Genomic DNA, 15,954 nt, shown 5'->3' with positions numbered 1-15,954 from the left:
TCAACAATTCAGTCAGCACACAAAAATCATCTGACATAGTGAAAATGAAGCAGCAAAGTTCAAATAATACATTAAAAAACCTGTGGGCGAAATGTCAGCAAAGTCAAGAAGTATTCCTAGATAACAGATTTAACTATGAATTGGAACAGCTTCAAGAAAGGAGGGTAAAGACAAAAATGTAGAGAAGAGCAGAGCTGATCAGTAGGTACCACCATCATCTCAGTCTTTTCCATATTCATTGTTGGGCCATTTTGACCACACTGTGCTGAAATCTCAGTAAAATGACTGATGAGAACCAAGAGACTTAGAAAAAGATACAATCGCTAATATAGCATCAGCACAACAACTGACAAACACAATACTCTTGTCACAAGAAATCACATAAAACAGACCTACAGATGTCAAATAATATAGCAGAAAACAGAATCCTGAGGAACCCCCTCCCCAGCATACTAAACCACTGCGACTCTCCCTGGAACCCCCCCCCCCACCAAAAAAAAAAAAAACTCATATTTGATGGAGAAAACCTCCTAAAAAGGAGGAAAACCACTGCAAATTTGTCCCCATCTATACTTATATCTTGTAAGCATTTTAAGAGGACCTGAGCTAATATTTATTTATTCATTCATTCATTCAGGGGCCCTTTTACAAAGCAGCGGTAAACCCATCATGGGCTTACCACTTGCTAAAAAGGAAGTACCGCTGGGCTACTGCAGAATCCCGGTGATAGTTCCCACCCCTAGTACGCTGTCATATCCGGCGCTACAAAAATATTTTTATTTTTGTAGCGCCGGTGTGTACCTGGCGATAATCAGGCAGTGTCATCACTGACCGGTTACCACGGAAGCCCTTACTGCTACCTCAATGGGTGATGGTAAGGGCCCCCCCCCCCCTCTTGAAATGACTGTGCGGCAAGTGCTTCACTTGCTGCATAGCCATTTCCTCAAGAAAAGAAAGACCTACCTTTTACCCGCTGCGGTAAAGTAGGGACCCCGGCACAAGTCAAAAACACACGCTGACACCAGCGCAGGCCCCCTTTTGCTGCAGCTTGGTAAAAGGGGCCCTCGGTCTTATATCCCACATGGTTTCGATTCAACGTGGCTTACTCAGTCAAAAGCAGCTGAGGATGTGTCTCCAGGAAGTTCTGCTAGGGAGAGAAGGGTAAGGTTAGGGTTTACTTGACTGAATATAGAGTAGAGTTGCTTACCAGAGCAACTCTAATCTATATTCAGTCGAGTTAATTTCAGCAGCACAAGATCTTTAAAGAGATAACCGGACAGTTGTTCACACAGACGTTTTACAAATGGTTCATTCATTAAATTTACTACATACCAATACTAACATCATCCGTTGTATCTATAGAGAACAAGACTCTATATGGTGAAAAGACTCCCGACGCAGGCCTTTACGGCCGAAACACAGCTGTGTCGAGTCCTTTTCTACCTATTTTGTCATCATTTTTAATTGCCAATAAATATTTTGTAGATTTTAATCAGAACTGTCTTCAATACATTTTTTATTAAAAATATTTTTATCTTATTACTTTACTTTGGTTATAATAATTTTTTTCTTTTTTTTATAATTTTCTTTGTGGTTCTATTTACTTATTTTTTATTAATATTTTTATTTTTTATTTATTATTTATCATCATCATTATTTTATTATCTTCATTATTTTTCATTTTTTTGTTTGGTCATTTTCGCTGTTTTGCCCATTGATATTTTTTGCGAAGACTGTTTTCTTCTGTTTTTTTGCAACAGAATAAAAATTCAGCAGGAAACAGATTGCAAAGTGGATAGAGAGAGGTCAGAAACAGTGAGAGATACAGGGAAGATTATAAAACTTGGTAAAGGATGAGACAATAGATATTAAAGAAGATGAAGGAAAGAGAGAGCGACATGGGATAGGGGTGAATAACAGAAAGAGAAGAAATGAAAAAAATAAAGAGAACACAAAAGAAAGGAGAAAAGTAAAAATAAGAAAAATAGAACAAATACATTATCTACACAACAAGAGTTAGAAGTCAGAGGCTGTGATTATAACTGCTCATTCTCACTATCCCTGGTCCAGAGGAGGCATCTTTCTTAAAGGAAAAGTTTGTATCACCTCATTACTAGCTTTAATCGTAGCTTCATCACATGCTTCAGGCAGTTCCTCACATGTGCCTGTGGTGGTCAGATTTCCTCTTTCCTCAATTCCTGGAGGCTCAGTCCTGAATCCTTCTTGCTCAAATCGGATTAAAATGTCAGGCTTGACATTGTGGGAGCCTATTATATGAAAAAAAAACAGCACAATGGGTAAGATTCTATATATGACGCTTAAAAAATCCACACGGAAGTCATTTCCGCCTAGGCCAGTGGTCAGCAAACTCATTAGTCAACAGAGCCAAATATCAACAGTATGACTGAAATTTCTTTTGAGAGCCAAATTTTTTAAACTTAAACTATATAGGTAGGTAGAACTGTAATTACACCAGGCTCTAAAACACCAATACACTACCTCGTGAAAAAAAAACCCCAAAAAGGGCTGCAAATACTACACGCTAGCAGGATACTGCACCTTGATCACACATGAAAAACACATGTCACAACAGATATGAAGGCAAAATACTGAACTGGAAAGTTACCTCAAGAAGTCAGACTCAGCATGCAGCAATACATGCAAAATATCACAGATGCACATTTCCAAAAGCTGACATATTCCAATTAATAAATTCTGAATAAAATACTTTTTTGTACCTTTGTTGTCTGATCATTTAGTTTTTCTATTCGCTTTGGTCCCAGTGTCTTCTGTTTTATGCAGTTTCTATCCATTTGATATTTTTTCTCTCACCATGTCCACCATCCTCCTGTGTCCTTATGTGTCCTGTCTACCATCTGTAGCTCTGTCCCTATCCTTTCTCCAGTTTCAGCATCTGCCTTCAAAGTGTTCCGATCCAGCCCTTAAATTCAGCAACTTCCCCTCCATCCATATCGAGCATTTCTCCTCACTCCCCTCCATCCATGTGCATCTACTTTCCTCCCCTCCCCTGCATCCATGTCCAGCATTTCTCCTCTCTCCCTTCCACTCCATCCATGTGCATCTCCTTCCTTTGTCTTTCCTTCCCTCCATTCCTGCCCAACATTTCTCCTCTCTCCCCTGCCCTCCCCTCCATGTCCAGCAATTTCTCCTCTCTCCCTAGGCCCTTCCCTCCCATCCATGTCCATCGATGCTCCTCTCTCCCCTTCCCTCCTCTATCCATCTATATCCAGCAATTCTCCTCTCTCCTCTGCCCTCCCCTCCATGTCCAGCAATTTCTCCTCGCTCCCGGGGCCCTGCCCTCCCATCCATGTCCATCGATGCTCTTTTCTCCCCTTCCCTCCTCCAGCCATCCATAGCCAGCAATTCTCCTCTCTCCCCTGCCCTCCCCTCCATGTCCAGCAATTTCTCCTCTCTCTCTGGGCCCTGCCCTCCCATCCATGTCCATCAATGCTCCTCTCTCCCCTGCCCCCCTCCATCTATCCATATCCAGCAATTCTCCTCCCTCCCCTCCATGTCCAGCAATTAATCCTCTCACCCTGGGCCCTGCCCTCTCATCCACGTCCATCATTGTCAATGCTTCTCTCTGCCCATCCCTCCCACTCCCATGTCCACCTGCCCACCCTCTTTCTCTCTTCTAGTTCTAGTATTTAAATTTACCTCCGTTTCAGCAGCTGCGCAGCATCAGTGAAAGCGCTGCCTGTCTGACGTCTCTCCACCAGCCTTCCCTTCGTTCATTTCCTCAGTGCCCCGCCTTCTTCCGACGTCATTTCCTCGAGGGCAGGACACAGAGGGAACGAACGAGCAAAGGGAAGGCTGGTGGAGAGACGTCGGGCAGCGCTTTCACTGAGGTTGCGCAGCTGCTGTGACGAATTGGAGCGAGGTAAATTTAAATAGCGGAGCGCCGGGATGGAACGTGGAAGAGCCACACTCAAGGGGCCAAAGAGCCGCATGTGGCTCGCGAACCGCGGTTTGCCGACCACTGGCCTAGGCGTACGCTATAAGGTTTAGGCACGGTACATAGAATATGCTCGGTTCATATCCCAGTGCCTAAAACTACCTGCCTCCATTTATACCAAGGAAAATGTGGCGCAAATCCCCACGCTTAGAGTTAAGCGGACTGTGGTATATTTGATAAGAACGCACGTAAATTTGGAAACGTCCATTTACCCGCCATGGCCACGTCCCTTTGAACTGAACAGTTCAGAATTTAGGCGTAGTTCATTACAGCATACGCTCAGTGAGTTATGTGCGTAAATTCTAATTATTGCCAATTAGTAACATAGTAAATGACGGCAGAAAAAGACCTGCATGGTCCATCCAGTCTGCCCAACAAGACAAACTCATATGTGCTACTTTTGTGCATACCCTACTTTGATTTGTACCTGTCCTCTTCAGGGCACAGACCGTATAAGTCTGTCCAGCACTATCCCCGCCTCCCAACCACCAGCCCCGCCTCCCACCACCGGCTCTGGCACAGACCGTATAAGTCTGCCCAGCACTATCCCCGCCTCCCGCCACCAGCTCTGCCACTCAATCTCGGCTAAGCTCCTTAGGATCCATTCCTTCTGAACAGGATTCCTTTATGTTTATCCCACGCGTGTTCATTATTGCTTGTTAAATGCTGTTAGAAACGCTGATTGGCTTATTAAGCCAACTAAGTTACGTATGTTATGAAATACGCTAAGATTTCGGCAGAGAACGTAAGGCGCGATATATAGAATCTGGTCCAATATGTTTAGAAAAAAAAGTTACCACATGGCCTCAAAGTGCCCATACTGATGCTGTTTTCATAGACACCTCCACTGGTACAGAACCAACAAAGAGGGGTATTTTGACAGCATCTGCTTTATAGAGAGGGTAACGGATTTTTATCCCACCAGCTCTGAATTCCTAAATAATCCTGGCTGAGCTTAGTAAAATATGCAAGAGGAATTTTATTCTTACTTGTTACGGGAGACTGAGCCTGTTCAGACGCCTCTGATTTAGGAAGATCGTCCTCTTGTTTAACACCAAGTGAGATCACAGACGTTACAATTGGAAGGTCTGTTAAGAGAAAATACACTAGAAGGAGTCATCAAAGATACAATAATACTAAATTAGGAAATGGACTTTAAGTCTCTAAATGCCTGGAGACTTTGATCTGAAAATTCAGAGCCCTTCAAATCCAAAACATCTTACTTACTCTTCATAAGATCTGGGTTTCCTTTTTCCTCCCACTCAAAATGTGGAGTGAAATATTTCTCGTCTTCGTTTTTAATCTTGAATATAACATCAGGATTAACAATTGAATAACCTGTAAGTAAGCAGGAAAATAGCATTTAAATATATATGTAGAAGTCCTGGGGAGGTTCCATCTGTTTCCTGTTCTGAACAAGCAGTGCATGTGTGTGTGTCTGTGTTTCTGTGTGTACGAACAGGACTAAGTTCTTAATACAGCAGCAAAAAAACAGCGCTGATAAAAATTGGCACTAAACGTTATTCTATAAATGCTGCTCAGAGTTGGGCGCAATTTATAGAATACCCTTTGCGTCAGGATCTGCACTCAATTTTGAGTGGGAGGATTTACAGCAACTGAAACCTGGTCTAGATTCTCACACCTAAATTAGGCGTGGATCTCCGTTGTTCTGTAACACTGTATGCAAATTTCAGGAACGCCCATGTCCGCACCCCCTTTCTAGATCCAAGCATAGTTTAAATTAATGCCAATTAGCACTAAAAATTGATCATTAGTGCCCACTATTGGTGCTAATTGGCTCATTCAGCAATTAAGTTGCACACACAAAATTTTGAGGGCCATATATAGACTTAGGGCAACACTGTTTATCTTGGGCTATTTGTATTGTCCTGAGGAGGTTTGCAGAGAGCAGGGAGCTGCAGTTTGCTGCCTGAGTTACACTAAATGTTGGAGGCTTTCTGGTGCCGCATTTCTCTTCATGAACCTCTAAGCTGAAGTCACTGCAGGTGTCAAACTTCGCTGCGATATCTGGTTACCAACTGAAGGGGTTACACACTGTATGGGGTAATTGACCAGTGAGCAGCTGGAAGTCAGGCTCCAGAAGCTGCAGTTCTCAGCAAAAAGGGTAAAAATGCTGTTGTACAGAAAAGGGAGACAAACTGCAGCTGGTCTTGGATGAAGCCTCTACTTTAAGGTAAACATCTTTTGCATCAGAAGCCAGGTCTCAATTTCAGGTGCCCTTGGCACCTGGTACCTGAGATTTTTCCAGCTCTGACAAAACAGCAGCACCCATTCCATAATGTACCTATGTGGTAAATGATAAAGAAGGCATAGTTACCTTGTGAGATGAGGATGTCATGAATCTCCTTGACGACCTTCTTATACAGCTCCTTCTGCCATTCTCCCAGAATGTCCCAGTCCACTTCCAAGAAATAAGCAGCGACATCCTTGAATGCGACCAATACCTGGAACAGAAGACAGGACACCATCAGTCACAGTTTCATTATCATGGTTGTGTAACAGACTGTTATATTTATTTATTTATTTACTGGGATTTATTAACCACCTTTATGAACAGATTCCCCTAAGGTGGTGTACAGCAGGTACAGTTGAATATAAGACTTACAATTTTGTTAACAGCATAACAATAGTAAAATAACCAAGAATAAACATAAATACAACAAATGAGGTAAACTTGAAAACAGTAAATTGAATCCCAATAATAGAACTACCGTGAAACAGTATCAAAAATATACACATTTAAACAGAACTGAAATTCAAATACCAGAGATATAATACAATGTTAGCATAATACTAATGATACACCTAATAAGCATTAGAACATTCAACTAACATAGTAACATAGTAACATAGTAGATGACGGCAGAAAAAGACCTGCACGGTCCATCCAGTCTGCCCAACAAGACAACTCATGTGTGCTTCTTTTGTGTATACCCTACTTTGATTTGTACCTGTGCTCTTCAGGGCACAGACCGTATAAGTCTGCCCAGCACTAGCCCCGCCTCCCAACCACCGGCTCTGGCATAGACCGTATAAGTCTGCTCAGCACTATCCCCGCCTCCCACCACCGGCTCTGGCACAGACCGTATAAGTCTGCCCAGCGCTATCCCTGCCTCCCAACCTCCAGTCCTGCCTCCCACCACTGGCTCTGGCACAGACCGTATAAGTCTGCCCCGCACTATCCCCGCCTCCCAACCTCCAGCCCCGCCTCCCACTACCGGCTCTGCTATCCAATCTTGGTTAAGCTCCTGAGGATCCTTTCCTTCTGAACAGGATTCCTTTATGTTTATCCCACGCATGTTTGAATTCCGTTACCGTTTTCCTCTCCACCACCTCCCGCGGGAGGGCATTCCAAGCATCCACCACTCTCTCAGTGAAGAAATACTTCCTGACATTTTTCTTGAGTCTGCCCCCCTTCAATCTCATTTCATGTCCTCTCGTTCTACCGCCTTCGTATCTCCGGAAAAGGTTCGTTTGCGGATTAATACCTTTCAAATATTTGAACGTCTCTATCATATCACCCCTGTTTCTCCTTTCCTCCAGGGTATACATGTTCAGGTCAGCAAGTCTCTCCTCATACGTCTTGTTATGCAAATCCCATACCATTCTCGTAGCTTTTCTTTGCACCGCTTCGATTCTTTTTACATCCTTAGCAAGATACGGCCTCCAAAACTGAACACAATACTCTAGATGGGGCCTCACCAACGACTTATACAGAGGCATCAACACCCCCTTTCTTCTGCTGGTCACACCTCTCTCTATACAGCCCAACAACCTTCTAGATACAGCCACCGCCTTGTCACACTGTTTCGTCACCTTCAAATCCTCAGATACTATCACCCCAAGGTCCCTCTCCCCGTCTGAACCTATCACACTCTTGCCACCTAACACATACGTCTCCCGTGGATTTCTATTCCCTAAGTGCATCACTTTGCATTTCTTCGCATTGAATTTTAATTGCCAGACCTTAGACCATTGTTCTAGCTTCTTCAAATCCTTTTTCATGTTTTCCACTCCCTCCGGGGTGTCCACTCTGTTACAGATCTTAGTATCATCCGCAAATAGGCAAACTTTACCTTCTAACCCTTCGGCAAGGTCACTCACAAATATATTGAACAGAATCGGCCACAGCACCGATCCTTGAGGCACTCCACTACTCACCTTTCCCTCCTCCGAGCTAACTCCATTCACCACCACCCTCTGGCGTCTGTCCGTCAACCAGTTCCTAATCCAGTTCACCACTTTAGGTCCTATCTTCAGCCCATCCAGTTTATTTAAAAGCCTCCTGTGGGGAACCGTGTCAAAAGCTTTGCTGAAATCTAAGTAGATTACGTCCATAGCTCGTCCCTGATTCAATTCTCCTGTCACCCAATCAAAAAACTCAATGAGATTCGTTTGGCACGATTTCCCTTTGGTAAAACCATAGGTATGATGCTAATGATTTTCTATGAGATAGTTGTGTTAGCCATTAGGGCTTTTTTTTTTTTAAACTGGTACTAGAAAGTTGCACGGGGACAGAAATCTTACCCATCCCCGACGTCCCTGCTGGAATCTTACCCATCCCCACCTGTCCCTTTAAGAACTTAACCCGTCCCACCCATCCCCACAAGAATTTAATGGTACAAAAAAGAAAATTCCAGTCAGCTCTCTCAGTCTCTCTCTGGACTTGAGCCGCAGCACTGCAAGCAAAGAAGGAACAGAAGTTGGAACTTGGAACACTCTGGTGTGTACATGTAAGATCTGTCTCTAATTCACTGGCATGGTGTGCTGAGAGGTTGCCACATGCATGAGTCAGTAGGTCAGGTGACATCTGATGCTCATGCCTGTGTCAGAGCTTAGGTCCTTGGTGCGACCGCACCTCAAGTATTGTGTTCAATTCTGGTTGCCGCACCTCAAAAAAGATATAGTGGAATTGGAAAAGGTGCAGAGAAGGGTGACAAATTTGATACAGGGGATGGGACGACTTCCCTATAAGGGAAGCCTCTTCAGCTTGGAGAAAAGGCGGCTGAGGGGAGATATGATTGAGGTCTATAATAAAATGAGTGGAATGGAATGGGTCGATGTGGAGCGTCTGTTTACGCGTTCCAAAAATACTAGGACAAGGGGGCATGCGATGAAGCTGCTGTATAGTAAATTTAAGACAAATCGGAAGAAATTTTTCTTCACTCAGTGCGTAGTTAGACTCTGGAATTCGTTGCCGGAAAAAGTTTTTAAGGCGGTTAATTTAGCGGAGTTTAAAAAGGGATTGGACGGCTTCCTGGAGGAAAAGGCAATAGAATGTTATTAAATGGACGTGGGAACAATTTACCATTTCTGGGATGGGCGGGACAAATTGTTCTTTTGGCCGCTGTCAGAGACAGGATGCTGGGCTCGATGGATCCTTGGTCTGTCCCGGCATGGCAATGCTTATGTCGGCAAGACTACTGACTGGTTCAGATGGAATTCCGACACCATCTTCGGCAGGAACTTAGGGTGCAGGTGAAGGACTACTCTATTGTGATGAAACTTAGTGTAAGGTGCATCCACTACTAAGGCCTGAAGCTCACTGACCCTACGAGCTGAAGTAACAGCCCCCAAGAAAACAACCTTCCAGGTTAAATACTTCAGATGGCAGGAATTCAGTGGCACAAGAGGAGCTCTCATCAGCTGGGAGAGAATGATGTTCAGATCCCATGACACTGGTGGAGGTCTGACAGTGGGCTTTGACAAAAGCAAACCTCTCATAAAGTGAACAACTAAAGGCTGTCCAGAGATAGGCTTACCTTCTACACGCCAATATTAAGCACTAATCGCAGTTAGGTGAACCCTTATGGAGTTGGTCTTAAGACCAGACTCTGATGTGTACAAGATATTCAAACAGAGTCTGTGTAGGACAAGAAAGGGGATCTATGGTCTTGCTGTCACACCAGACGGCAAACCTTCTCCATTTGAATGAATAAGATCTCTTAGTGAAACCTTTCCTGGAAGCCAGCAAGACCCGGGAGACACCCTCTGAAAGACCTAAGGAAGCAAATTCTAGGCTCTCAACATCCAGGCTGTGAGAGCCAGAGACTGAAGGTTGGGATGAAGAAGCAACCCCTTGTTCTGCATGATGAGGGTTGGGAAACACTCCAATCTCCATGGTTCTTTGGAGGATAACTCCAGAAGAAAAGGGAACCAAATCTGAAACGGCCAGAAGGGTGCGATCAGGATCACAGTTTCGCTGTCTTGCTTGAGTTTCAACAAAGTCTTTCCTACTAGAGGTATTGGAGGATACACATACAGGAGGCCTGTCCCCCAATAAAGAAGGAAGGCATCTGATGCTAAGTCTTGTAGGGGTATTTCCCTGTGATCTAGCCTGAGCTGGTCTTGGCCTATACAAGCCTATGACATCTTGGTACAATAAGATGGCTGCTGCACCCTCTGACCTGCACATCTCTGTGTCAGCAAGATCCAGCTTCAGCTTGTGGAAAATCACTGACAGGCTTGCTGAAGCTAAGGACATTCTGTGTTCCAACCATCCCCCTTCTATCTCTGAGACGCTGGGAAGGGAGTCATACTCATGGCACCAGAAGTTACCATCTCCAAGGTCACAAAACCAAGAACTCTTCTTGCCTATGCACTGGACTGTACGAGAGGCTAATTGGTCCAGGCTATCATCTGACAGAGAAGTCTGGAAGAACGCTGGAAGAGTGAAAAAAAAAAGTTAGTCGGAGACCCTCGGAGGAGGAGTACCTGTGAAGGACCTGAGAAATCCAGCAAGGCTCGGGGTGAGCTAGAGACTGTATGATACCAACCTTGTGACCTGCATAACTGGTGCAAATACCTGTGGCAGAGATTTTGGCTCTGATAACCAACGGAGAGACGAGAACCTGCTTGTTTGCTGAGAAAGACCTGCACTACATAAGACACAGACAGCTGAGATAGCGTCTGGGGAGATTCTGCTCCGGTCTCATCTGAAACCGTCATCAGGATAGCGTGGTGAGTGAGATCACAGTGATATATTTCCTAGTTTGGGGTTAGGCAGTGGTTTTATCTAAGTACGACTGATTTATGTCAGCTCTTGGTCAGGGAAAGCTGCTAATGTGTATTTTGCATAAGATGTGATAAGTTTTCATAAGGATCATTAGGATATCATTTGTACTGTTCTAATCATTACTGTACGTAGTCTCAGGATAATCAGAGTGTAGTTAGACAATATATTTTGTTAGTGTGCATATCAGTAAGAGACATTATTTTGCATATAAGCTATGGCAGAGTGTTTATTTTTCTACCTACAATAAATATTAATAATATCATCTGTGACGTGGCTTTGGTTCTTTGGCGGGGAACAAAACACTGGCAGGGTGCCAGCAACAAGGTTCCTTTATAATATCCCCTAGGCTGAGCGGGAACCTTGTAATAAGTATTATCAGGGAATAATTATTGTCCTAATTACTTATTTTCATCCTACAGTCCAGAACAGAAGTGAGGAACCATGCCAGTGAATTAGAGACAGATCTTACATGTACACACCAGAGTGTTCCAAGTTCCAACTTCTGTTCCTTCTTTGCTTGCAGTGCTGCGGCTCAAGTCCAGAGAGAGACTGAGAGAGCTGACTGGAATTTTCTTTTTTGTACCATTAAATTCTTGTGGGGATGGGTGGGACGGGTTAAGTTCTTAAAGGGACAGGTGGGGATGGGTAAGATTCCAGCAGGGACGTCGGGGATGGGTAAGATTTCTGTCCCCGTGCAACTTTCTAGTACCAGTTTAAAAAAAAAAAAAGTGGATTTCTTGAGAAGAGGAGGGAACCGCAAACTCATACTACAAAGAAAAGAAGCCCGATGGATCTTTAATCTTAAATCTATTGAAGCTTGGGGTCTTAATAGTTCAATAGGCTGGTATATTTTCTATTGATTTAATTTCCCCCATTTAATATAATACCACCTCTAAGAATTTCAAAGGAGGAACCTATATATTCCATGAACAATGGTGTGTGACGTTGCAACCGCCATTTTGAGACAGCATTTCCATGACTGAAAGCAAGTGAACAAGGGTGTTTGTGGTTTAGCTGGTATCTTACTCAATACCCTCACTTATCACCCCCACCACTGCAATATCCCCACCCCTAGCTGTCTGTTCGTCTGTCCAATTTAGATTGTAAGCTCTGTTGAGCAGGCACTGTCTTTTCATGTTCATTTGTACAGCGCTGCGTAAATCTAGTAGCGCTATAGAAATGTTTAATAGTAGTAGTAGTACTTTGTATGTTTCTTTATTTATATAAGTTCATATATTTGTTTCCCAGATAATGAGCATTGCCATTCAGCACCAGTTCCTGATGAAGCCTGTGATGGGTGAAACGGTGGCCCCGTCGAGCTAATTTGAGTCTGTGCTGGATTTGAAGAAAAGCTAAGTGCTTTCTCTAACGTTATTTTGAGTGGAAATTGATGTGTTTAGAGTTGATATATGGGAAAGAATCACATAGGTGTAGAGGCACTTTATGTCCACAGCTTCACTAAAAGAAAAACTAAAAAAAGAATATACGTTAATACTTTTTTGTATTCTTAAGAGTTATTGGAGTTTTTATGCCCAATGATCGAAATCAAACGCTGGATACATATACATAAATTGAATACAACAGTGTTTAAAACCAAAGACGGCTTTTCTCCAATTTTTCAAACCAGAATTTACATCAGCTGTTTTGAACGACACTCACTAGAGGCCGTTTGTTTTTGTATTAGATAGTGGGGTTCCTCAGGGGTCTGTGCTGGGACCGCTGCTTTTTAACATATTTATAAATGACCTAGAGATGGGAGTAACTAGTGAGGTAATTAAATTTGCTGATGACACAAAGTTATTCAAAGTTGTTAAATTGAGGGAGGATTGTGAAAAATTACAAGAGGACCTTACGAGACTGGGAGACTGGGTGTCTAAATGGCAGATGATGTTTAATGTGAACAAGTGCAAAGTGATGCATGTGGGAAAGAGGAACCCGAATTACAGCTATGTCATGGAGGAGTGGCCTAGTGGTTAGGGTGGTGGACTCTGGTCCTGGGTTCGATTCCCACTTCAGGCATGGGCAGCTCCTTGTGACTCTGGGCAAGTCACTTAACCCTCCATTGCCCCAGGTACAAATAAGTACCTGTATATGTAAGTCATTTTGAGCCTGCCATGAGTGGGAAAGCGTGGGGTACAAATGTAACAAAAAAAAAAAAAAGGTTCCACATTAGCCATCAGTAAAGGCTGCAGGGCCAGTGGAACACCAGGCTGCAGAATCGCCTGGGGTTCGGGAGCAGGAACTTGACTGCTGGGAGACAGACACGCTGGCACCTCTTGAATGGAGGGAGAGCAGTTCTCCCGGCTTCGACGCTTCTCGGGTGACAAATCTATTGGCGCCCCGTAGTTTCTAGCACCATGCATCAAAGAAGAACAGTGTCGGTGCTTCTTAGCCTTTGCTCGATGAACCTCACCAAGACTCCTCAGTGCCGACGAGGACGACGTTGAATCCCCACTGAGGAACACGGTCGCGCAGCAGACAGGCACACAATGTGCACCACAAAGCTCAAGCAAACTATTTGAATAATGCCGGGTCCCAGGCTGACGCGGATCGTCGACCCACTTCTGAGAAGGATTCAGCCTGCTTGTCCTCTGAGAAAATCATTTTTCATAACTTTGTTGTCTGGAGATTATACTTTTCTAATCATCTTGTTCCTAGTCTTTGGTTCTGCTTCCCTTTGTCTGCGAGCTTATCTCTGTTTTCAGGACGTCCTGCACATTCGCTATTTTTTCTCTCCTCCTTTCTTCTTCATTTCCTGTCCTACATCCATCTTTAGCACTGATCTTTCACATTCAGCTTTCTTCCATTATCTACCTCCTTCACAAATCTAGTTTTTCATCTCTTCTCTTCCAACCATGTGCATTTCCCCCACTTCCTTCCCTTCTATACATGGGCATTTCTCACTCACACACACACACTTTCTTTCTATCCACTTGCAGTATTTTCTCCTCTCCCCTTCACTTCCATCCATGTGCATTTCTCCCTCACCCCTTCCCTTCCATCTTAGCCAGGTGCATTTTCCCCTCTCCCCTTCCCTTTCATCCATGTGGCTCCCCCAATCCCCTTCCCTTCATGTGCATTTCCTCCTCTCCTTTCCAACTGTGTGTAGCTTCTCGCCCCCTTCCCCCCCTATGGATCTGGCCTGTCTTCCTACCTCCCACTGCCCACCCCTCCCCATGGGCCTACAGATTTGTAACATTGGCCGGCAGTGCCTAGAGCAATTACATCTTGCTCCCTCCAACTGGCCTGAAGCTTTCCCTCTGCTGCGTCCTTCCAATTCGGCCACAGGAAGTTATGACAGAGGGAAGAGCTGGCCGAAGAGAGATCTTCAAGTAGGTTTAATAAACAGGAGATGAAGTGATGTCAGAACGCTGAAACCAATTAGGAGTCTAAGTTTCCCCTTCCCAGCACAGCCGTCATCCCCGTTCACTCAAAACAAAGCAAGCAAACTTATGAGCTGCTGCATCCACGTTGTCGTTCTTTATTGTTGGCAGCATTTTTATTTAATCTTACTTATATTTTCAAACATGCCAACTTGTGAAGCATATGGATGTACACAGACGAAGTACAATAACAGAATAACTTTTCATAGGTAAAGTAGTAATTTGTTATAAATCTTAATCAGTGGTCAGTAGGAGGGGCTGGTTATAGGGACACCCTAGCATGTGCTATATTCGTGCAGAGATTCTAGCTTCTTCAGATATTTTTTCATGTTTTCCACTCCCTCCTTGGAGATGGGAGAGGTTCCGAGGGATTGGAGAATGGCGGAGGTGGTCCCTCTTCACAAAAGTGGAGATAGGGAAGAAGCTGGAAACTACAGGCCGATAATTCGATTGTTGGAAAAGTAATGGAAGCGATGCTGAAGGAAAGGATAGTGAATTTCGTGGAAGCCAATAAGTTGCAAGATCCGAGACAACATGGTTTTACCAAAGGGAAATCGTGCCAAACGAATCTCATTGAGTTCTTTGATTGGGTGACAGGAGAATTGAATCGGGGACGAGCTATGGACGTAATCTACTTAGATTTCAGCAAAGCTTTTGACACGGTTCCCCACAGGAGGCACTTAAATAAACTGGATGGGCTGAAGATAGGACCCGAAGTGGTGAACTGGATTAGGAACTGGTTGACGGACAGAAGCTATAGGGTGGTGGTGAATGGAATTCGCTCGGAGGGAAAGGTGAGTAGTGGAGTGCCTCAAGGATCGGTGCTGGGGCTGATTCTGTTCAATATATTTGTGAGTGACGTTGCCGAAGGGTTAGAAGGTAAAGTTTGCCTTTTTGCGGATGATACTAAGATCTGTAACAGAGTGGACACCCCGGAGGGAATGAAAAACATGAAAAAGGATCTGAGGAAGCTAGAAGACTGGTCTAAAGTTTGGCAATTAAAATTCAATGCAAAGAAATGCAAAGTGATGCACTTAAGGAATAGAAATCCTCGGGAGACGAAAGTGTTAGGCGGGGAGAGTCTGATAAGTACGGATGGGGAGAGGGATCTTGGGGTAATAGTATCTGAGGATTTGAAGGCGACAAAACAGTGTGACAAGGCGGTGGCCGTAGCGAGAAGGTTGTTAGGCTGTATAGAGAGAGGTGTGACCAGCAGAAGAAAGGGGGTGTTGATGCCCCTGTATAAGTCGTTGGTGAGGCCCCACCTGGAGTATTGTGTTCAGTTTTGGAGGCCGTATCTTGTGAAGGATGTAAAAAGAATTGAAGCGGTGCAAAGAAAAGCTACGAGAATGGTATGGGATTTGCATCACAAGACGTATGAGGATAGACTTGCTGACCTGAACATGTATACTCTGCAGGAAAGGAGAAACAGGGGTGATATTATACAGACGTTCAAATATTTGAAAGGTATTAATCTGCAAATGAACCTTTTCCTTAGATGCGAAGGCGGGAGAACGAGAGGACATGAAATGAGATTGAAGGGGGGCAGATTCAAGAAA

At 44.1% G+C, this 15,954-nt stretch overlaps 1 protein-coding gene across 1 annotated transcript in view; it reads right to left on the bottom strand.

The window, feature by feature from the left end:
- Positions 1-15,954, bottom strand: part of LOC115466829 (oocyte zinc finger protein XlCOF22-like) — an 82,693-nt gene that overhangs the window by 47,910 nt on the left and 18,829 nt on the right. The window contains exon 2 of the mRNA XM_030198375.1: positions 6,315-6,441. Coding sequence (XP_030054235.1) covers positions 6,315-6,441 — 127 coding nt within the window. The remainder of the gene's footprint in view (positions 1-6,314; positions 6,442-15,954) is intronic.

This window comes from Microcaecilia unicolor, chromosome 3 (genome assembly GCF_901765095.1).
Source record: "Microcaecilia unicolor chromosome 3, aMicUni1.1, whole genome shotgun sequence".
In the NCBI taxonomy this organism is placed as follows: domain Eukaryota; kingdom Metazoa; phylum Chordata; class Amphibia; order Gymnophiona; family Siphonopidae; genus Microcaecilia; species Microcaecilia unicolor.
This window is presented reverse-complemented; position numbering and strand designations above follow the sequence as displayed.